The 22,327-nt window shown below is 49.8% G+C and overlaps 1 protein-coding gene across 2 annotated transcripts in view; it reads left to right on the top strand.

Annotated features, from left to right (window-relative positions):
* Positions 1 to 22,327, top strand: part of SRGAP3 (SLIT-ROBO Rho GTPase activating protein 3) — an 82,938-nt gene that overhangs the window by 21,715 nt on the left and 38,896 nt on the right. For both annotated transcript variants that reach the window (XM_032120612.1, XM_032120613.1), the window contains exons 2-3: positions 17,149 to 17,341; positions 20,748 to 20,910. In XM_032120612.1, coding sequence (XP_031976503.1) covers positions 17,149 to 17,341; positions 20,748 to 20,910 — 356 coding nt within the window. The remainder of the gene's footprint in view (positions 1 to 17,148; positions 17,342 to 20,747; positions 20,911 to 22,327) is intronic.

The following is a 22,327-nucleotide window of genomic DNA, read 5'->3' on the forward strand; positions in this document are numbered from 1 at the left end:
GGCATGGTCACAGCTGACAATTCAGAAAGATGAAAGGCAAAATAATGTTCTCATGTGCTTTTGGTATTGAAGATTATCTGGTGATAAAGTCATGAGATGTTTATTTGTGGGGAGGTTTGTGTATGTAATTGCTTCCTTTTACACCTTGGACATCTGCAGCTGTGTTATTTTTTAAGTGAATGGTAGAAACCAGGGGCTGATAGGTCTAATTTTTAATTCCTTTCCACTCTCCCACTCCTGCAGGGCTGTACCCACTGACATGCTTCTCTCTGCTGTCCCCATTTGCCAGAGTGATGCAGTGATGGGGTTTCTTGTGCTTCCATTTAGTCTTTGTTTTCAGTTCTTAGTTTAGGTAGAAATCCATGGCTTTATTTGGAACAGTCCCCATGTCCCCCCTGCTCTCCCTGTCCTCAGGTGGGGTGGCAGTGGCATGGTGAGGGTTGCCAGTGGCTCATTGCATCCTTCTGTCTCCTGTGTGTTTTGCTCGAGTCTGAATTTCAGGTGGGCGGGCAGTTCATTACTCTTTCTGCAGCATTTATGCAGATTGTGGTCTGTGCTTATTTTAGAAAAGCAAAAATCAGGAGCAATTAGCAATCTGCTCAGGAAGGATCTAGGAAAGAGCAGACACCAGCTCTGTGGCATGCAGAGGGCTGGGCTCTTTGCTGAGCTCGGCCAGTGTAGCCCAGTAGCCCATGGGCTCGTGGATGTTCGTCAGTGTGGCCGTTTTGGGTAAGCACTCCTGCTGACAGCCAGCAGCTGCAGTAAAGCCATTGCAGGTGATTAATATGGGAGTTCCTGGTGTATTGTAGATGCAAGGTGCAGTCTCAAGGGCTCAGGTGAAGGCAGGGGAGCGTGGCAGCAGTGCTGTACAGGACAGGCAGATGTGTCCATAGCCCAGGGTTCAAGCATGGCTACCAAACTCCGCAAGGGGCACAGGCTGCCCCAGGACATCTCACGATGCCTCCTCACCCAGCACCTGTGGGCAGCTGAGGTGGGTCAGTGGTGGGTCAGGCCATGGCACAGCTGACCCTGTTGGGGAGATCTGAACAAGGGTTAGGTCTGCCTCTCAGTAACAGTTCACATAAATAAACAAATGACAGTCTTTATTTGCTCACCCTGCCAGGACGATGCATGACTTCATTTTTTAAGTGACTGTTGTTAAGCTGGCTGGTATCTCAGCCAAGCTGCAAGCCCTGTATTGTTGCCTTGTGTGAAGGGATGTGAATTCAAAGAATTGGAGAACTCTGCACATCAGAGTGGGAGCAGAAGGAGGGTATTTTTTTAAATAAGCAGTGCCTCGACAGAAGGAATGCTGGAATGTTTACATCTAGCCCTTGTCTTCCTTACACGTGTGACACAAGCCAAGCATGGCAGGAGAGTCCTGCAGGGATAGTGCTGCAGCAGCTCTGGCTCTGCATACCAAGGGAATCAAGTGAAATATTTGAGGGATTATTTTCTGGAAGTGATGGACACCTGCAGTGACAGCTGATTTTAGCCAGAGCTGTAGCTGTGGGAGCTCTTTCTGTCCTGATGGTTCTTCAGGAAAAGCCACTCACTCTGGTGCATATGGATTGCGTTTCCCTGCTGACTCACTTCCCCTGGAGCTGCCCAAGTACCTTTAATGCCCTTTATTATTTCTGGGTGGGAATTTAACACTTCTGTACTACACCAGGCTATTTCTGTGTTTTCTTTGGTATTGTTTATCTGTAACCATCTGGTTCTGCACCCACTAATAAATGGGATGCTGGGGAAGATGGTGAGAGCAGACAATATGCTTTATGCTGATTTTCCGTTCCTTTAGAAGGCAGGAACACGATCACTTCGTCCTGAAGAAATGAAGCAAGCGAGGGCGATAATCTCTGCTTTGTGGGTGGCAGCTGCACAACCCAGTGATCCCAGTATGGAACATATCATTAGCCTCAAACTAAGCTGTCTGCAGTCTGGAACTTGCTCCAGGTCTATAGTAAATGATGAATTCATGAGGAAGTTGTGAAGTATTGAGCTGGATCCTGTCTGGTATGGAAAGCCCTTTGGAGACAGTCTCCCCACAGCTGTTGGATTCTCTATTGCATGTTTGTTACCTTCTGAATATCCACGTGATCCTTCAGCACTGCAGTTGTGAGATTCTGCAGGTCTCTATTCACCCTGAAACACCCCAAGACTGCTGGTGCTGCCTGAGGCTGCCTTTGCAGCCATTGGGGAGACTTGTGCTGGTTCTTGGGAAGGTGAAATTCCTCCCTACCTTTATCTTCCTCTCTGCAAGTTCCAGGCTGGCTGGAGCCAGTGTCAGACGATGTGCTTTCATTGTTCATGGCACAGCTTTCCCTTGCTATTCCAATATTGTTCTTTTCCTGGGAAAGGATGAGGAGTGAAGAGCATTGTCAGCCTTGGGCTGATGTTTTGCTGATCTCTGAGGCAGAGGCTCTGAATGAAGCAGCACTGTTGATTCCCTAGCAGCAGCTGAGGCTTTTCTGGTCAGTGCTGATGAAGGCAATGAGCAGAGCATCTGCACTTGCCTTTGGCCTGGTCCTTTGTGCTGAAATTGAAAAAGCCCAGTGGAGATAGTTAGTTAGCCAAGAGGACATGGAAGAACAGCATTTCTGGGTGATGAGGACATGCTCCAAATGAAGTGTGATTAGGCTCCGGGAATGCTCAGGAGGTTTTGGTCTGGAGGCACAGCAGGGAACTGGATCAGACCCTGGAGGTGCATGGGTTTTGGTCAGTGTGAAGCTGGCTGTGCCAGGTACAGGCTTCAGGGAGCCGGTTGCCCATGATATTTTTAGGAACGTTAAATCAAACAAATAAAAGAAACTGGGCAACTGCTGCTGTTGGACTTGCCGATTCCTGCAGACTCCTCACTTTGTGTCTACTGCTTTGGAATTAGTTTTTCTTGTTTTCTGTGTCCCTCTCGGACTGGGAGCAGTTTGGCCTTGAAATGAAGTTCAGGCCCATCTCCACTGCAGAAAGGCACAGTGGGAAACAGCAATGGCAGAGGTGTCCAAGGAAAGATTTGTTTTATCCTATCTGTAAAATTAGGTTTGTAATCCTTCCCTCCTTCTTGAAGATGTTGAGGCTTATATGATTACCATTTATAGGATGCTTTGAGATGTGAGATGAAAAGTTCTTAAAGGAATTATCCTATATTTTTAATGCATGTAAAGCATTACTCTGGAAGAGAATTGCTTCAGTGGATCCATGAATGCACAGATTTTTCAGGCCAGAAGGCACTGCTGGGTAATCTGATCTGATTTGTGTGTGTAATATTTGATCCTGTTAGGGCTGTACAGAGGTTGGGGAACTTGCACAGATACATGGGGCTGGCTCCAGGAACTGTCTGCAAAGGTCCGCTCTCTTAATGATCTGTGAAATCTTTCCATGCCTGAATTAAGGAATGTGAGGTGCTGAAGTGAACCGTTTAATGATCTTTCCTTTATTCCATCTCAGTGGCTCAGGGCAGCATTCACATTCTTGTTCAGCTCTTTCTTTTCCAGTTTGAATGCATTCTCCTTTGCATCTTAATAGCCCCAAGCCCAGAGCTCTGGTTACATCATTTCAGGGCTTTCAGTGGGTAAAAGACTTTCTCCAGCCGATCCCGGTGCCTCCCATGTGCTGTTTCCACGCTGGAGAGTGGACAGATGAAGGACCTGGAGCTCATGCCGGCTGTGCAGGAGGGCAGTCAGAAGGGCTGTTTTCTCTGGGGGAAAAAGCCACCATCTGTTCTTGTGAAGCTTCCTTTGCTCTTCTTAAATCATGAACAAACACAAGAGATCTGTTTGGCTCTTTCTTTTTAATGCTTTTTTGCATCCCTTGTATTCCTAACAGACAAAAACAGAGGAGGCACAAACTCAGCAAAGGCAGCTGTTCCGCCTTCCCCCTTCTCTTCCTGCTCCTGCCTGGGAAGTGGCTGGGGACAGAGCTCGCTTGGGCAGAAATGCTGGCTGTGGGGCACGAGGGACTGGTGGAGGTGGGGATTCCCCAAAAGATGCAGGCAGCAAAGGATTGCCAGGGATCTTGGAATGCTGGAGGTTTGGCATGGACCTCTTTAAAGTTTGGCTTCTTTAAAATAACACCAAAAACCCCAAAACAAACAAACAAACCCAAATCCAAACCCCAAACGACAAAACCAACCCCAACCCCCTGAAAGTCTTTTGTTAATGAGCATTTCTGGGGTCTTGCTCCACTTTCAGTCCTGTAAATTCTCTTTCCTATTGATCAGTGTGATCAGTGCAGGGCCACAGCCCAGACAACAGGGTATAGGGACAGTAAATGAGATTTACTCCCTCAGAGCTGCTCGCAGTCAGACAAAAGTGGCAGCAGATGTGACCAGTTCAGGCTGTGAATTACAAGTGGACAAGTCTCTGTTCCCAAGGAGACAGGGAGGTGCCAAGGGCTGTGGGAAAAGCAGCAGGAGGATGCTGCAGCTGAGGCCAGGGGTTTCCTCCACGCCCAGCTGCTCTCACTGGGGCCAGTGTTGGGGTCCCTGTGCAGTGTCACTGCCAGGCCCTTGTGGGCAGGGTGGGATGGGCACGGACCCCTCTGCTGACAGGAGCCTTTAGCTGAAGCAGGCAAGGATTGAGTGATGCAAAGAGCTGGAGTGGCTCTGGAAATTCCAGTGCTCCCTGGAGGAAGACACAGTGTGGAGCTGTACTGTGCCTGTGCTTGCCGTGTCCTGTGCCCTGCACCTTGCACACAGGGGCTGTACCTGTGTGGCCATGGAGGGATCCAGGGTCAGGATCAGTGCCTCACTGCCAGCAGGGTCATCCCTGGATATAACCTGCTGTGCTGCTGGCTGGGCTCTGTGCCAGGCAGGAGAAAACATGAAAATACGCACTTCTCTGCCTGAATTTAGCCCCTAAAGCTTGTCTGGTCCCAGTGCTGACTCCTGCAGCTCCAAAGCGAGGATCAGCCACATCTCCAGCATCTGCCAAGGATGTGGGTCAGTACCTACTACCAGTCTTCAGCTCTGCACATGCCTCTCTTCACAGAGAGAGGCAGGGAGAAGAATGACTTTGGGTCAGTCTGGCTCTTTTCTGTGTAGGGTGCAGAGTGAAACAAGCCAGCTCCCGTGCAGAGTGCCAGGCAGCTGCCCTGGGCTGAGGCTGAAGGAGCTCAGATACTGTGGTGGGACAGGGCAGAGCTCCCCTGAAGCACTGTGCAGTGTGAGCAGGTTTCCTCTCTTGCTGCAGGTATTTATTTTGGCCAGGGCAGGCCCCCAGGCCCTGTCCCCTCTGCCTGCCTGTGGGTCAGGCTGGGTGCCTGCTGGCTCTTGGGCATTGCTCCCAGCAGAGTGGGCACCCTCACCAAGTCCCTGGGTGTGCTCCACATCCGCATGCCAGGGCTCACTTTGCTTCTCCTTTGGTTCCCCCCTGCCTTTCCCCGTTTCCATTTCACCAGCCACATCTCCACTAATGGATACTCTACATCTCTGCTATCTGCTCAGGGGCGGCTGTAAAAAATAGATATATTTTAAGAGACTGGTTAAATGTGTTCTTGCTTCAGTTCCTTTGGGCTGCATTCTGCCTTCAGCAGCACTGAAGTGATCCTGGACTAATCCTGGTGCTGGTTTTAGGTGGACTACATCCAATGGGAAGTTTGGATTCAGACAGGTGGACTTGGCTGTTCTCCCCATCAGTTCTTCCTGTACCATCACCCTGCCTTTGACGGATGTCCATAGTGATCTTGATGGGACCGGGATGTTGCTTCAGTTATTGGAAGATGGAGTATTAAATGACTAAATTCTGCTCTGTTTTTTCTCTCTTCTCTAATAATGCTGAACATCTTGCCAAGTTCTTTAGAAAACAGTGTAGTCACTAGTGCATTGAATTCATTAGAGGCTGGCATGGAGACAACGGGAGAGCAGCTGACGCCCCACAGAAAAATTTGCAATACGTTTACTTGAAAACCAGTCTGCTTATGGATTAATCTCGGCTGAAATTGTTTTATTGGGAAAAGACATTTTGACTCTGGAGTTCAGCTCCCCCCCCGCCCCCAATTTCCCTTTGCTAATTTCTGTAGTCAGTGGGCATTGTGAAAGGAGCTTTTTGTGTGTGATAAAGGGTAGCAGGCAGGTAGTGTGAACCACACTGCTCCTGCCACCCCTTTTGCTTTGCAGCCATTCCTCCTCTGGGTGAGGATTTCTTCTACCAGCAGGTTTGCCTTCTCCATAGTCTGAGAGGAAGGGCCATGGTATCCCTGGACAACATTGGGTTCCATGCTGAGAGCACCTGGAGAGGCAGCCGCCCAGCTGCGGTCGGTGTTCCCAGAGCCAGGGAAGCTGTGATTGGCATTGATCCCTGGTCTGGGCACTCTCCTGGCCGGCTCTCTCTTCCCATCTGGCGCACGTGGTGTGTGGTTTGAAGTGCTGCTTCTCTTCTTAAATTGAACATAATTGCAACACACCACTATATCTGTTTTCAGTCTTGATCTGGGGGAAGTTTGGCCTTGAGGCTCAGCTGAAGTTAACAATAAACAGTTTGGATTCCTTTGGTTGGTTTTTTGGTTCCTTGTGTCCCAGGAGCACGGGCTGTCGTGCAGGCAGTGCTGCCTGTGGAAGGGAACTGGGTGCTGTGCTTCACCCAAAACACTTGTTCCCTGCTGCCTCCTCACGAGCCAGGCTGGCCACTTCCAGATCTGCATTTAGAGCCAGCTTTTAAGGGAAATGCCCCATCAGTAACTCCTGCGGATTTGGAGTATCAAAGTATATGACAAATGCCACCACCCTGCCAGCAGCAGCGGCTGCCATCCCGTGCAGGGACAGGAGAGGGAAGGGGACTGCATGAGGAGCAGCATGTGGGATCTACTGTTGCTGTGCCTCTCAGTGGCAGAGCTTTGTCACCTTGTTCTTGTGCTTGCCAAGCTTATTATTAATCATTTCAAGGCTTCGTTGTAACTATATCAGCTGTGATCTTTGTTCTTGGACAGTGAGGAGCTGTTCTCGTCTTCCTTTGCATTAAACGAGGGGCTGCTCTGTAGGCATTGCATAAGTCTTAAGCCCAGTTGGGTGCTGTCATAAGCATAGTGTCTGCTTAGGCCAGGACTAACTTGATCTGAGAGGTTTTCTGGGGAAAAGGTTGATGCCATGAAATTTTCAGAGTGCAGGTCAGAGAGAAGTTGGCATTGTGTCTGGTTTGTGGTTTTGCCTTTTGTCATGGCACTGCCAACTAATTTAAAAGCCACCAATGAATTGGATTACAAAACCTGCACAGCCCAGGTAAGACCAGCCTTTTGCACAGTTTGTATAGCAGGAGCCTGTGCTGTCTTAGCAGCTACATTTGATCTTTCATTATTTGGTAGCAGGAGGCTTGTTTGCCATCTAGGAAGGTGTTTTGTGACCCAGAAAGATGGGTGAGTTGTGGTGTGTCATTTCTAGTGGATGGAATTCCCCTCTCTGACATGCTGGTGAGCAGTTGAATGGAAGTACCTGTGTGGTGGTTCTAACCAGAGGAAATCATTACCCATCTCTTATCAGGGGTATTCTCCTCCTACATTTGCTTTTCTCACAAAGAATGCCCTACTATTAAGCTACATTCTAAAAGTATAAAAGCAAAAAATGACTCAGTTGCTTTATTTTAAAAACATTGTGACTCTTTTTCGTTGCATTTTGAATATCACTGTGAAAAATGAGGGGAAAAAATTGCCAGTGTTTTAAATCTGGCCTAACCTGTTGCCCGTGCTACAGTCATTTCCTAAGAAGTGCTGCTGCTGCAGGGTGAGTGTCTGTGCTTCAATTAAAAGGAGGAAAGGGATGATGGGGAAGAGTTTCTCCTGTATTCACAGGGAGGCATCACCTTGAATCTTGGGATCAGGTGGTCTGACCCACTGGGGTTCAAACACGCTCCATGGAAGGTCTTCTCTGTTGGGTCATGTTTACGTGCTGTGTAAGGTCTGGAGTAGCTGCGTGTTGTGTTGGGCTGGAATTCCCCCATGCAGGAGTGTGTACCTTGTGCTGGTGGGCAAGAGCAGGTAGGACAGGTCTGTTGCTCTGGCATCCACCTCCCTGTCGGTCCTCTTCTCACATGGCTGCTTCCTGCCAGAACCCCAGCATGGACACTGTGCCCTGGAAAGGGGGAGTGACAGTGAGGTGACCACCAGCAGTGCCTGGTGCTTCCTTCAGCTCCAGATGTTTCTCCAGAGCACTGTACTGTGTCTGGAGAGCCTGGTCTGCCCAGGTTGTCAGCTTCTCAGTCTGGTTTCTGCAGACCCTCAGAGTGGGGTGTAGGAGGAAGAGGCTGGCTTGGCTGCCAGGTGTTTTTTCCTCTGATGATGTTCCACTCTCTCTGCTTGGGAGAGCTGGAGTATCACAGCAGTGGACCCTTTGGCTCGTGTTGCTTTGCAGGAAGCGGCTGTGTGCTGTGTATTGTCCCCGAGCAGAGCCATCAGCTTCTCCCACAGGGCGAGCAGGACTGTGCTGCTGAACCCTTCTGACCAGGCGTTGTGGTGGGGTAAAGATTGTTGCTATTGGGATACTGGAGCCAGCAGATCTCATGGTAGGACCTAAGCGCTGCCTAGGCCTCAGCTTCTGTGCGTTTGGCTGAGTTCCCAGGGGGTCAGGAGGCCCTTGCTCTGCTGGGATTGCACCAGGACGCTGTTTCGGGAACACAGTGTAGAATTTATGCTCCTCACAGGTGGCTGGAAAGCCATTATCAACCCATTTCTGCTGACAAACTGCTTGGGCCTCTTGCAGGGGATGCACAGAGATATTTCCTGTAGCCACTGCTATGACCACGGACTTGAAATTTAAATGGAAAAAGCCTGATGAAGGCCAGTCCCACCCCAAACCATGCACCCCGGTAGCCGCTGTTGGCCGCACGTGTGCCTGTCTGGGTCAGGGCAGCGCAAAACACTGAACTGAGTTATTTGCCTCTTCATTTTGTGATGGGTGAGTTGGGTTTTGGGGGAGTCTTGTTAGAAGCAAAGTTTGTAGGTAACTGGAGAGAGCAGGAGGCAGAGCCCAAGCTGTGGGCTGTGGTCAGCTTGGCCCAGCTGCATTGCTGCCCATGTTGGCAGGAGAAGGTGGTCACCTCCCGCCCGCTGTGGCACTGCTGGGAGGCACACGGCCAGTGTGTCACTGCCCCTTGGAACTGATGGCATGCATGGAGCTGTTGGGATGATGGGTGTTTAGGTGTTATATCTGGCCCTGATGGGGTGCATGTCTTTGGGCACCCACCCACTGGTACACCCGTGCCCTGCTCCGAGGGGTGCCAGCACAGCCGTTCACTTCTGCTGCGTTCTTCCAGTTAATTCCAAGGGAAAAATGCTGTGTTTCAAACTGTATATGCAAATATCCCTACAGAAATGGAGTTTTTCCTTATGGCTTGGCCATGTTTTTCTTGGAGGTGTGGGAGGGAGCCCATCCTGCACCAGGATACTCAGTCTGAACTTGAAGGAACCCCCAGAACTGGCTATACCCTTCCAGGAGTGAGGGGTGAGCAAACAGGGGCTTGGGCAGGGTCCTAAAACCGTCTTGGTCAGCAGTAAAATGATTGTGGTGTTTTCCTAGCTCCTGGGCTGCTAGTTGAGGCTTTGAAACCCCATGGTCCCACAGCACCCTTTGGGGAAGCTACCCCCAGGACAACCCTGTGCCCTGACCTGGGCCCTCTCCAGGGCAGGGGTTTCCCAGGAGAGAAGTCGTCACTGGGTTCAAGATAGAATTTCTTACACTTTCACTTCCCTTCTCAGTAGTTGCAGATGGAGATGTTGCCTCACAGTCCAGCAAGTTGCAGTGTGGGGGCTTGGTGCAGGTACAAGGGAGAACTGAGGCTGTGCACATGAAGTGCTGCTGGTCAGGCATGGGCTGGGGATTAAAGACACGCGTGAAAAGAACCCGAGAAGTGCCAGTGCCACAGGAGTTGTTTTCATACTGGAGAGAAGTGTTTTCCTTTCTCTCTCTTTTTTTTTTTTTTTTTTTTTTTTTTTTTAACTGGGAACATCTCGTTTCAGATAAAAGGCTTGTCTTGTTCTTTGTTTTACCAGGAGCCACATCTCCTGTCTTTGTCTAGGTAGTGATGTTACTAATCACACGGAAGGAAGGAGAGGGGAGGCTTGTTGGCTTGCTTTGGGCTGTTTGCTTTCACTGCAGGTCCCCTCTGGCTGGCTCCACAGGGACCTGCACAGCGGGACGGATGCGCCCCTGGCAGCTCTGTCTGTGGATGCTCCAGGCTGTGGGCCCTGCACCTCCTTGGCTCTTCAAGCTCAGTAGTGTCACTGCTGGGACTTGACAAAGTCTTGCCTGGATTCAGCCCTCACAAGGTTGATGGTCCTCTGGCAGCCTCATCCCTTGCATCCCTCTGCTGCTGCTCCCAGCCCCATGTTGGCGTTGGGGGCTTGCTGTGCATGGAAAGCACCGTGCCAGAGGTGCCGGCAGCGGGAGCATCCCATGGACACGCGTGGGCTCTCGAAACTCTGCCAATGTCCTTTGCCTGCGGGGCTGAGCCCAGCTCCTTGGGATCTCACAGAGGTTTTGGCCGCTCTTGGGGCTGTGCTGGCAACACCTGCCTGTAGCAGGGGTTTTCCTGGTGGAACAGCCCGCTGGTGTTTCATATTGGATCCAGGCTCCAGTTGCATTAGCTCTGTGTGTGTGTGTGAGAGCTCCCTCAAGGGAAATGGTGTGTGCTGGTGAAACACGGGATGACAAAGCACTGGAAAATACATCCGAGGTATTTCTGTTATGAAGAGGGCTGGACTTTTAGGGAAGGCAGCACATGGATACTCTGAAGGGGGCATAAAAACAATTGAGAGTCAAATGGCCTTGTTAGTGTATTTTGTGTTTGTATAAGAATTGGATCCTCCCTGAGTCCAGCTTGCTGTGCTATATTTGCAATGGACTATTGGGTCTAATCCCAGTTGTGAGAAAATAATGGCTTTTGTTGCCAAGCACATTTTCTCACTTGTCACAAATCAGTGGGGTGAAGCATATGTTAGAGGAGCGGCTGTCTCAGGCTGCCCGGCGGGAGGATCCGTGACAACACTGTTCTCCTGGACGGATAATTCAGATAATTCAGCATCGTGGAGCAGCCACCCCGACCCAGCCGGGGGGGTGTGTGGCTGCACCCGGAGCTCCGGGCTGGGGACTTGGCAGCCGGGCTTTGTCCCGCTCCCCGCCGGCAGGGGAGGAGCGGGAGGCTCCGGCAGCTTTCATCCCAGCCCGTTGCTAGAGAAACCTCTGCTTTTGTCTGTCCCTGTCTGAGCAGCCAGAGCGTGGCTCTGGCCTGGCGGGACTGGGGAGGGGGTGTTGTGCCAAACCCGACATCCTGGAGGAGGAGGAGGAAGGTGCTCGCTTGCACGGACCCGGCTCCGGTCTGCAGCTGGTGGGGCAGGGCTGTGCAGGGCTCCCAGCTGGCTCTGCTGCCTGGAGCATCACCAACCCCCACGGCTTCAGGCTTCCCCGAGATGGTGCACGCCTGGCTCCCATGGCCTCTCGTGTGTCAGGTTAGGCTCCAACCTTTGCAAGTCTGAACTATCCAGAATTATCCACTGCCTGCTTTTCACCAGTGTTTGCCTGTGTAGAATTGGGTTTATTTAATAACTCATCCTGAACTTCACACGTGTTGCCTATCCATTAACTCCGCAGCATATCCTGATGCTGTTTGAGGAGCTTGGCCCGTATCAGCACAGGAGGTACAAAGTGAGCAGGCATTACTTGGAAGAGAGGGAGACTTGCAAAATAACTGTCCGGGAAAAGGATTGTCTCACCAGCTCCATTTACTGCCAGAGGATGAAATCCCAGCTACATTGGAGCTGGAGCTGGGATTTCAGCGTGGTGTTTGTGAATTCCTGGAAGTCAAAGATGCTGCTTCCCAGGGAGATATGTGAACTGTACAGAAACACAAAGAATAAGTGAATAATAATAATAATAATGACTACCACTGGTAAAAATTGCATTGATCTCATGGCATTTGTCTACAGTGTAACTGTTATGTTTAAAAAATGAGACCATATGGAAAATACCCTTTAGCAAGCTGAGAGTGGGACAAGTTGGAGTAGCAGCATGTTCGTAACGACCTGGAGCTGAGCGTGTGGTCTTTGGCCTGACTTCTCCACATAAGCATGGTGATTCTAATATCAGTGCTCAAGTTGGCCAGGGCTTGTCCCAGATAATTTTGCTCTTTGTCAAACCCAGTCTCATCCCTGGTGTCAGAGGCATGCTGTTTGGATGTATGTGAGTGTTCCTGGGCTCTGTGCATGGCTGCCAACATTGTCCTCACTGGTGGGAATGGATGAGGTTAACAGCCAAGGAGAGGAAAAAATGAATCTTACCCTGATCTACTGGCCAAGATGTCAGATAGACCAAAACAGCACTTTTCTGATGTCTTGTGAAGGCTTGGGGAGTTTTCTTCCATTCACCCTTTCCCTGGCACACTGGTGAGTGTCTGTTTCCAACCCAGTGCAGAGCTCCCTCAGGCAGGGAGTTTGCCTTGCCATGGTGGTGATTGTAGGAATTTCAGGGTTTCTGAAGGTTTGTGTTTCCAGTGGAAATGCCCCTGAGAATAGGTTCTTCTGGGGGCCCATTGTGAGCCCCGTTGACATGCTGCCCAGGCTGACCCAGAATCTTACTGATTTTTCCGATTTCTCACCTGATTTCCGTTGTATCAAATTCACATCTCTGTATCTTATGCTGATACTCTTTCATTAGTTGTAAATTGCTCCATTCTTGGGTCGTCTTCCCAACAGACAGCACCTCTATTTGCTCTCTGTTGTTTTCCTGAGTTGCCTTTTGAATAGCTCTGGCAAGTTTTGCGGTGATGTTTTAAAACTTTTTTTTCTTTATTTGGTAGTTTTTTTTCCCCCCAGTTTTTAAAATGTTGCCGTTCATTTACAGACCTGCCAAAGGCTGAATGTAAATCGTGTCTGTCTCTCACACTTGGGTGCCAGTTGGCTTCTGGTGGTGAGAGGGAGTCTGCGGTGGGTTTATCCCCCCATGGGCACCTCAGCCTGTGCTCTGTCACTCGGTTCCTTCTCGGAACAGCACTCAGAAGCCTTTTGCTGGGTTTCAGAGGGGTGGGGACATTCTTGGGGGTCTTTGACTGATGAGGGATTTTGCCATACCCTGGCAGCCTGGAAATGTGAATGCTGCCAACATCTCATGTGGCCTGAGGATAATGAGCAGTTATGGCTGTGATACAGGCTGACTGATTTGGAAATATTACAAAAACCAAATCCCCGGATGTTCTGATACAGATGTTCCCTCTCTTGTCTGGATTAGCAGTTCCACAGCCCACATTGACTCTTGCTGCTCTCCTTGGTTTGCCAAGGAATTTTGTTTTCTCCAGCGTCCCTGTCACTGTTGCAGAAATGCTGAGGAAATTAGATTTCCTGCATTTTCTACCCCTGATTCTGCATTTTAAATAACAGGACTGTTGACCGTGGAAACTCCTTATGAGCCAAAGGTAAGGTTTTGGGGTTGGGTGCTGAAGAGAGATTATCTAATGTGGAAAACATAACTGGCACTTGGTTGAAGGTTGGAATTCCAGACCTGTGAATCCCCCCACAATGGAGAGGATGGATGTAGCATGGCTGCAGAAGCTGTCGGGGCTGTGTCCGGGAGCGCTGACTCCCAGGGACCCTTGGAGCACTGAGCGATGTCCTTCTCTCTGCCACCATGTCTGTCTTTGCACTGATGATGCCAGCAGCTTCTCATTTTGTTTTCTACACAAACCCTTCCCATTTAGCATGCAGCAGCAGCCCCTGGGGTCAGTGCCCATCTCCACTGTTGGTGTGATGGCTTGTCACTGGGTGGCTTTACGGTCACGGCTGGCAGCTCCCTGTGCCCGCAGAGCCTGTCCTTTGCCTCTGCAGGCTGGGCTGGCGCTGACCTGCTGAACTCCTGCAAGGAAACGTAGAAGTATCAAATCAACATATTACAGGCATAGGAAAAACAAAGAAATTCTGTTGACAAAGGTCAAAGTGTGCCAGGGACAGAGAGAGCTGGACCCCAGCAAAGTGGGGAGGGAGAGAATAAAGACTGAGGCACTCTGATACCAGTTGTTGTGAGACCTTGTTTGCAATTTCGTTTCCTTTTCTGCATTCTTTTAGCAGAAAATTTAACTTTTAAAGGTATCTCTAGGATTCTCTATGGAGTGGAATTGTCCTTCATTTTGGAGTTTCTACAGCTTGCTGTGAGTGAGGGCTAATGTCTTTTTGTCTATGTGCAGCAGATGCCCAGAGTCTCAGGGAAACCCCTGTCTGGGCAGAGGCAGCAGCTGTGCTGAGCATCCCTGCTGTGCCTCACCCTTCCTCCTCTGCAGGGGCCTCGGCCCTGCCGGCTCCTGTGTCAGTGTCCTTGTGGCTGCAGATGGGATGGATGTAGGTTAGAAAGGAGTTGGAGTGCTCGAGCTCTGCAGGGATGGTAACATGGTTCTCCAGGCAGCCTTCAGGAACAGCAAAGGGCTTTGCTGGTGGACAAGTGCTGTGTGTTGAGTCCCTTGCCATCGCTGGCTGTGAGCCTTGGAGGCATTTTTTGAACAGTTGTGCTATCCTCTCATGGTATATTTAGGACATAAAGAAAGTGCCCAGGGAGGGTCCCATGTAAGGTGATTAACTTTGGAGCATTTAGCATTTCTTATTTCTGAGGAGTTTGGCTTTAGGTGACCTTCATGCAGCCTCCAAGTCCCACTGTCACTGTTAAGTGACCAGTGATGAGCTAACCTGCCAAGCTGCCAGAGCTGAGACTCACATGAGAGTTGTTATATGAAGAAATGTTGAAAAATACCAGATTGAAATTGTTCATAAATCTTTCATGATTTCAGCCACCGCTTTGCATCATCATTACTCCATCATTTATTAATTCAGCATCCAGCACGGAGTGATGATTGTCTGACAGGATCTTGCTGTAGTGGTGAGGCTGTGGGACAGCCCAGTGCCGGCAGGGACTGGCAGGGCCAGCCTACCTCGTGTACATGTAATACACAGGTACTGAAGATTCTTCCACGCACTGGAATGACACCTCTGTATTGTCTCTGTTTGTGTCATTGAGTGCCTCAGTGACCATGCAGCCATTTCAGGCTGTGCAGGCATTTTTAGTTTGCTGGGACTCTTGTGGGTAAGGTACTGTTTGTCATCCTAGTATGCTGAACTTGCAGGAGGAACCAAGGATGAGCTCTAGGTATCTTGCCGAAGAAGGATTTTGTGACTTCCTTCTCGGTACAGGCTAAGCCCTGTCACACAGGCAGCAACAGCTTGACATGCTGCAGTCCTGCAGCAGCACTTTGGGAAAGTCCAGCTCCTGCTGCAGCAGAAAATCCAGGCTGAGTCAGCCAAGTACTTCAGGATTTTGGGCACTAATTGGGAAAGGAAAGAACAATGTTGGGTCAGGAGAGAGAGTTGAGTTGGTTGTGGTGCGGTTACTGTGGCAGTGAACTGGCCCATCACGGGCCCACGGAGGGATGGGTGCTCCCCAAGGTGTCAGTGGGCTGCCCTGTGCTGCCCTGGCCCCCTCGAGCCTGGGGATGCTCCACGGCAAGGGGGGCAGATGTGATGCTGTGCTCCTGCTGCCAAACTTCCCTGCTGGCTTTTGGCTGGGCCTGCTCTGCAAGTATTGGGGTCCACCAACGACAGGTGAGCAAAGTGAGAAAAATAGACCTCCTCACAATCCTTAGGGAAAGACAAAGGAGTGTTGTGTGTTGTGGATTGTTTATATATCTGTTAGGAGCAGTAAAGAGGCTGTTTCTGTAGGTAGACTAAAATGGCCTCAAGTGCTATGGCTGTTCTGGGTACTGTCATGAAGGGAAGAAAGTGAAGGGTCTCAAGGTGAGCACATGAAGGAGCTGCCTCACCTCAGGTGTGCTCACCTGCCTTCTGCCAAGGGGTGTGTGGCAGTGGGGAGCTGGGCACTGCTCTTGCCTCTCCCCATGGGCTTTGGGAACAGGCAGGCAGCACATGGACCCATTCCATTAGCTGATCCCTGCCATTCCAACTCCTCTGATCCCTCCACCGTGCAGCTGCTCCCCAAAGCCAGCTCAGCCCAATTGTTCTCACTTTGAATAGATTTTCCTACCACCTAGTCTCATTTTTCCCTTCTTTTCAGTTCTGCAGGCCCCCTCCTGCTGGGGTCCCCGTCCCTCCGGGCTGAGCTCAGCTGCTGCTCCAAAGAGAGTGAGTGGCTCCTGCACTGGTGTCCTGGCCAGGTGCACTTCACAGAGCTGCAGAAACCCCGCCCAGGGTTGGGAAAGGTTGGGAAGAGTTGGGGAGGTGTATTTCCATCACATCCTGTGCCACAGGTGCTGTGTTGCTTCTCTTGCAGACAGGGCAAGGGATCTGGCTGCTCCCGTGAGCAGTGCTCCCTTCCCCACTGCCTGCCTGTCTTGTGGGATCAGACCCGTGTGGGGAATTTGCAGCCCAGGGGTGGGTTCTGGCAGTGCCAGGGAGAGTCAGCACTGGAGACCAGCTCTGTCTGTTGTTCCTGCTGTGCCTGTTCCCTGCAGGACACAGCAGGGACCCCGGTGCTGCAGGAGACACCAGCTGCCCAGTGAGCCCATCCCCACACTCCACAGGCACCTCCAGGCACTGCTGAGCCCACTTTGGGAAAGGTTGCAGGGGGCTGCAGTGTGTCTGTACTGGTGTCCAAAGGTCCTTATGGGAAAGCAAATAAACCTGGAATAGATGAAACCTTTTGTGTTTTTGAGCTGGGATTTGGAAGGTGTGAAAGACTTTTTAAGCCTTTGAGCCAAAGCCGCATTGGATTTGTTGGTAAACCCAGCAGTGCAGAGGGATGGGGGGAGAGGAGGGTGCATTGGCAGTGCCAGCTTCCTTAAGGTCAGTGCTGGCCATCCTGGAGGTATTCACATGGACATTTATCAAGAAATAATATATTTATATGAAAATAGTATGTGATTTCAGGTAGTACCAGAGAGATAGAAGTATTGTTTTCTGGTTTCAAAAGACAATTGAAGGATCTGAGGTTGGTCTCAGTGTTCTTAAGACCATTTGTTTTGATGAAGAATAAGGGTTAATATGAGGCTGGTCAGCAGCATTGTTCTGCTCTCCCTTGGGATGCAGATCCATTGGCCTTATCAAACCCTGAATTCACCCCAGGGCTTGGAGGGAACTCCAGCAGAGCTGTGCTGTTTGCTCTGGGACAAGGAAGGACAACCTTCATGACTGGTGTCTGTTGCTGATGTCTTTTGTTCTTTCTCCTCTTCTGTGTGCCTGCAGAAATCCGAACACAGCTGGTGGAGCAGTTCAAATGCCTGGAGCAGCAGTCAGAGTCACGCCTGCAGCTGCTGCAGGACCTGCAGGAGTTCTTCCGCAGGAAGGCCGAGATCGAGCTGGAGTACTCCCGGAGCCTGGAGAAGCTGGCTGAGCGCTTCTCCTCCAAGATCCGCAGCTCCAGAGAGCACCAATTCAAGTAAGTGGGTGTTCCCAGGGACAAACTGGTGCAAAATGATGGGCAGAGGTTGCTGTGAGCACTGAAGGTTGGTTTGTAGCTGCACAGTCCTAAAGTGGAGTAAAGTCCATCATGTCAGCAGTGACCTCGTCTGTCCCATCCCTGTGTGGGGCTCACAGAGGAAACTGGACATGTCTCTTTCCAAGACTTCCACCACAGTGTCACTGACCCGTGCTGCATGAATTGCACTGACTGTGCACTTCTTGAGCAATACAACAAGAATACGAATCAGGGACAGGAAGGAGTCAAACCCCTTGATTTTTTGAAGGGTCTTGAATTCAGCCACTGGTTTGATTGTGCAAATAGTGGTGGGCCTGGTCTATACCCCTGGTTTCTGTGCGTAGTCCAGTCCGCAGCTGTCCCGGTGCTGCGTGTTTCATGCAGGCTCACTGGCAGGCTCAGGCTTGAAAGCAGTTTCTGGAAATGGAATTTACTGCAGTTTATTTGCAATAAAGTATGTGTTTTTTCTGTGCTTAGCTGTATGGTGCTGGAGGCAGGCAGATCCTTAGTGGAAATACTGTGAAACAAAGCTTTGAAGTAGGACGTATGAACTGGGTCCTGGGATTGTGTGAATATCAAACCAGTGATACAGTTGTGAAAGCCATGAATATGTAAATATGCATTTTCAAAAGCAGCTTCTTTTCAGTTTAACCACACTTGTGAGCTTGGCTAAAACAGAAAATATCTGAAAAAAATAGAAAGAAAAACAAATGTGGAATTTCAGTTTGGAGCTGACTGCTGTGTGGTGAGGGTGCTGGCTTGTGCCATTCTTCTGGCTGGTGGCCTCGAGGCTCTGTGAAGGCCACTGCCCCATTGCTGCTGGGGGCTGGTTCCTGCTCCCTGCATGCCCGTGTGTGTGCCAGGCCAGAGGTGTCCGGCTGGGCTCTGCGGGACGATGCTTGGTGCTCCTGCTGAGTGTCAGCAGCTGCTTGGGGGTTGTTTTGTCCCTTGCCACAGAGGAGAGCGGTGCTGAGGGCGCGGGGGTCTCGCTGGGCAGCACGAGCGGTGCCACGGATGTGCCCGGCAGGAGCTGTGCTCTGGGGCTGTGTGGCAGCACTGGCTGTATGGAGCCGGGAGCTGATCCTGGCTGCTCCCCTTGCAGCACCTCAGCTCGAGCTCTCTGCCTTTTCCTCCCTGGGCCACAGTGTTGGTCCCTCTCTCTTCTTCTGCCAGCGGTATCTGTGAAAGACTCTTTTGGCTGGAATTGTGCCCTTTGTTCCAGATGAAACTCATGTCATTCAGTTCAGTGGCCAAAGACTGCAGCTGCTGTTCAGTGCATTTCACAGAGAGCCTGGGGTTTGCCTGCTTGCTGCCCTTCTCTTTGCCAGCCCCAGGCTCTTCATGGTCTTTTTCTTCCTCTAACCCCTGGTGGTTTTTTTCCCGTTTCAGCTGCAAGAGCAGTGATTTCTGCTGTTACATTACTAAATCCTATTTATTCCATATTACTAAATCCCATTTAATCTGTTTACTCAGTCTCTCCAGTGTGAGGCTTTACTGCTGTCTTATGCCAAGCTCTGCTGCTGATGAGTTGCTGTTCAGATCCTCTCTGTCCTTTTGGCATCTGACTGTTGCGTGTTGGTTGTGTGGTGCCGAGTGCTGCAGTGTGCACCAAGGAATTGGGCAGTAAGGAGTTCTGGTTCAGAGATGGAGCCCACAAAGGTTCAGGGGATGTCTAGCCTCACCCATTAGTTCAGAGCAGTATTAGGGCTCTCCGTTGCTTACAGTTCTGGAAGCTGCTGCTCTGCGGTGTCCACAGGTGACAGTGGCTCTCCAAAACACCTGGGCGCAAGTGCTGGTGTTGGTGGTGTTAATCAGGTCAGCTTCATTTCAGTGCTCACTCCTGCTGAGTCCTCACTGTCAGTTCCATGTCCAGAGACTCCCTTAATGCATTTTTTTTCTTCCAGACTGCTCTGTACCTGCCCTTACCAGGCTCATCTGCACCCCTTCCCCAGCTGCTCATGTGTGTCATTATTCTGATGAGGCTGTGACACGCTGAGGATTTACGGTCCCTTCAGCACTCCTTTGTCCCTGTGTAGCTGTGTGCAGCGGGCTGTGCCCAGCCCTGGATCTGTCAATCACCGTGGTGCCGTAGCTCATGGTGGTTCCAGGTCCACGGACTCGTCCCAGTTTCTGTACACGGTTGTTCTGTCTGTGCGTGCATGCAGAGGTGTCTGAAGTCACCATGCTGTCCCCTCCAGCATGCCTGAGTGTGTTCATGTTGTGCACAGACACTTGGAGGAAATGCTGGATGCAGAACCCTTTCATGAGCACTTCTTAGTGGACTAAAACCAGCACAGTGTATTGGGTGGCAAAGGGCCCTTCTGCAGTGGAGTGACAGCCATATTCTTAGTGTGAGTGGAAAGAATGAGCAAAACTCTCTCTCTTTCCAGGGATGTCTCTCCTCCTGTGCCATCTTCCAGAGCACCCAGTTTGGGAAGGGGCTGGCTGGGGTTCTGGTGTGGTACGGGTGCCTGTGTGCCACTGGACATCCCTGCGTGGCAACGCTGGTACAGCTGGAAGAGGAGATCACGCCCTGAAGCCCAGTGGCTGCGTTCAGGGGAGGGGGGCAACGTGCTGACAGCATTCATTTGAAAATGTGCCTTTTTGACGTGTTCACCTGATGATTTACCAAAATATGAATATCGATATCCAACTGAGATGGACAAAATCTCTCTAACAGCTTAGAGTTAGAAAGTGTGTATGTTTTATTTGGCGCCAGGCACTGTGTGGGATAGCTCCCTAAGACGCAGGGCCCCGATCCAAGCAAACACAAAGCTTTTTATTTACAAAAATTATGAATATCCGAAATACAAGTGCATATTCATAACATTAACACCTCCCATTCTCCACTTCATATGGAAATGAGCTTAAATGTCATTAAGCATGCATAGTGTGTGTCCTGAATGGAGTCAGTGGTCTTGAATTGGGTCAGTGGTCTCAAAAAGATGAAGTAACTCATCTTCCTCATTTTGACCTTTTTGCCTTTTTGAACTTTAACAATCCTAATTACTTTAGTGACCTCTAAGTTTCCTCTTGCGTGACTTTTGAACGGGTTCCCACCAAGGGAGGAAATTGGTAATTCTCCTTGTTCCCTACACCAACTTATCAATGTTGCTATTCCTCGTTCTAAGCACAGCTAAGCAAACATGCAAATGACAGATCATCAGTTATTTGGTAATCAGGTACTAACATCTTAAAACCCATTTCTGGTCCAGCTCTCTTAACTATTTTAATTAACTCTAGCTGGGCCCAAATTCCTTCCTATTCTAACTAATTTCAACACAGCTAGCCTATAACTAAAATCTTTATGTTTCTTCTAAATCTATGTTTCACTGACCTCTTTGATTTTTGTTTCCACATTCTCTAGGAAAGATCAGCACCTCCTTTCCCCTGTGAACTGCTGGTACCTGGTTCTGACGCAGACCCGTCGGGAGAGCCGGGACCACGCCACCCTGAACGACATCTTCATGAACAATGTCATCGTCCGACTGTCGCAGATCAGCGAGGATGTCATCAGGCTCTTTAAAAAGGTAACCTGGGCAGCCTTGCTTCATGAGCATCCATCCTGGCATTTTAGTCTAAAATAGAGATGTCATAAATGTTGCAGAGCACATCTTGCAAGGACTACCACTAAAAGTCTTTCCAGGTAGTATTTATCCTAGAGTTTTAAAGAAACTGAGGTCTAGACCTGTCAAGTCTAGAGTGTGAAGTGTGACCTGGTGCTCAAAGTGTGAGTGCTGGAGAAATGAGAGGTGGCAACGTGAGGACTTTTTTTGAAGACTCTTGGAGGGCCTCAGAGAACAGTCAGAACAGGCTCATTGGGTGGAACCTTGCTCAAGAGCAGGATGACAACTATGAGGCAGGTACGAGAAAGTCAGTGTGGCTTTCTGAAGGGAAGAGTCATGCCTCAGAAATTTGGTGGAGGTATTTTCAGGAGCTAGAGATCATGTCATTAGCTGGTGCAGGGCCTTCACTGGAAAAGGGCCTTAGCTGAAATTCTTGAAGAGCTGTTAAAGAGAGGGGTTGTTTTCTGGATTAATGATTAGTTAAAAGACAGGAAAAAAGGAAAGGAGAGTTCCAATGAAGTTCTTAATAAATTAGTTGGAAAAAGCCTGAATAGTAAGATGACAAAATCTGCTGATGATACAGAATTATTAATGATAACCAAATTAAAAAGCAGCATCAAAGACTTCTGAGAATCACGCAGTCAGGTGGACCAGGACTGTCATTGAAAGTGAGGAGTGCAGTAAGGGCACAAAGAGTCCCAGCAGCCGGTAGGCTCTGTGGCCTTGTTTTCGTCAGGGGCAGCTGGGGACTGTAATGAGGAGCAGGGTGAGCCACAGGGCACCTGCCTCTCCAACAGGAGAAGGCTCATAATCAGGCCTTATCTTGAAATTTCAGCCTGACTGGAGAATAAATTTAATGTGATATTTTTATGGCCAGTTTCCTCTAGTTTATAGGTCTGACCTAGAAATTAAACTGCAAGGTCAGATTTGGGTTGGCTGATTTGATACAGGATATCATCCCTTTTCCTGTTCCCCTGGCCTCCAGAAATGGAGACATTTGGTATATGTTGGTTAGTCCAGTTCTGTCTCAAAATCTTCCTCCCATTTGCATTTTGCTCTGATCCTGTTTTTGAGATTTATATTTAAACTATCCTGCTTTCCCTGCCCATGTCTGTGGATGGTGTGTCTCATTTGGAAACACAGGACAAATTCAGTCAGCTTGCAAACAAGGACATATGTTGAGTGTTTCCAGCGTTCTCTCGTCGTATGTCAATCCTCAGCCAGGACAAGATGATGAAGTATTTCATCCACTCAACAGAATTATTTCTTTGTGTTTGGTTTTCTTCCATCTCCCCTCAGTTTTGAACTTAAATTTCAGCTTCTAAGGCTCAACACTTACATTCGATAGAAATGGTTGCTCCTTGTTTCTCCCTCCTCTGTC

This window comes from Corvus moneduloides, chromosome 11 (assembly GCF_009650955.1).
Source record: "Corvus moneduloides isolate bCorMon1 chromosome 11, bCorMon1.pri, whole genome shotgun sequence".
Classification (NCBI taxonomy): Eukaryota; Metazoa; Chordata; class Aves; order Passeriformes; family Corvidae; genus Corvus; species Corvus moneduloides.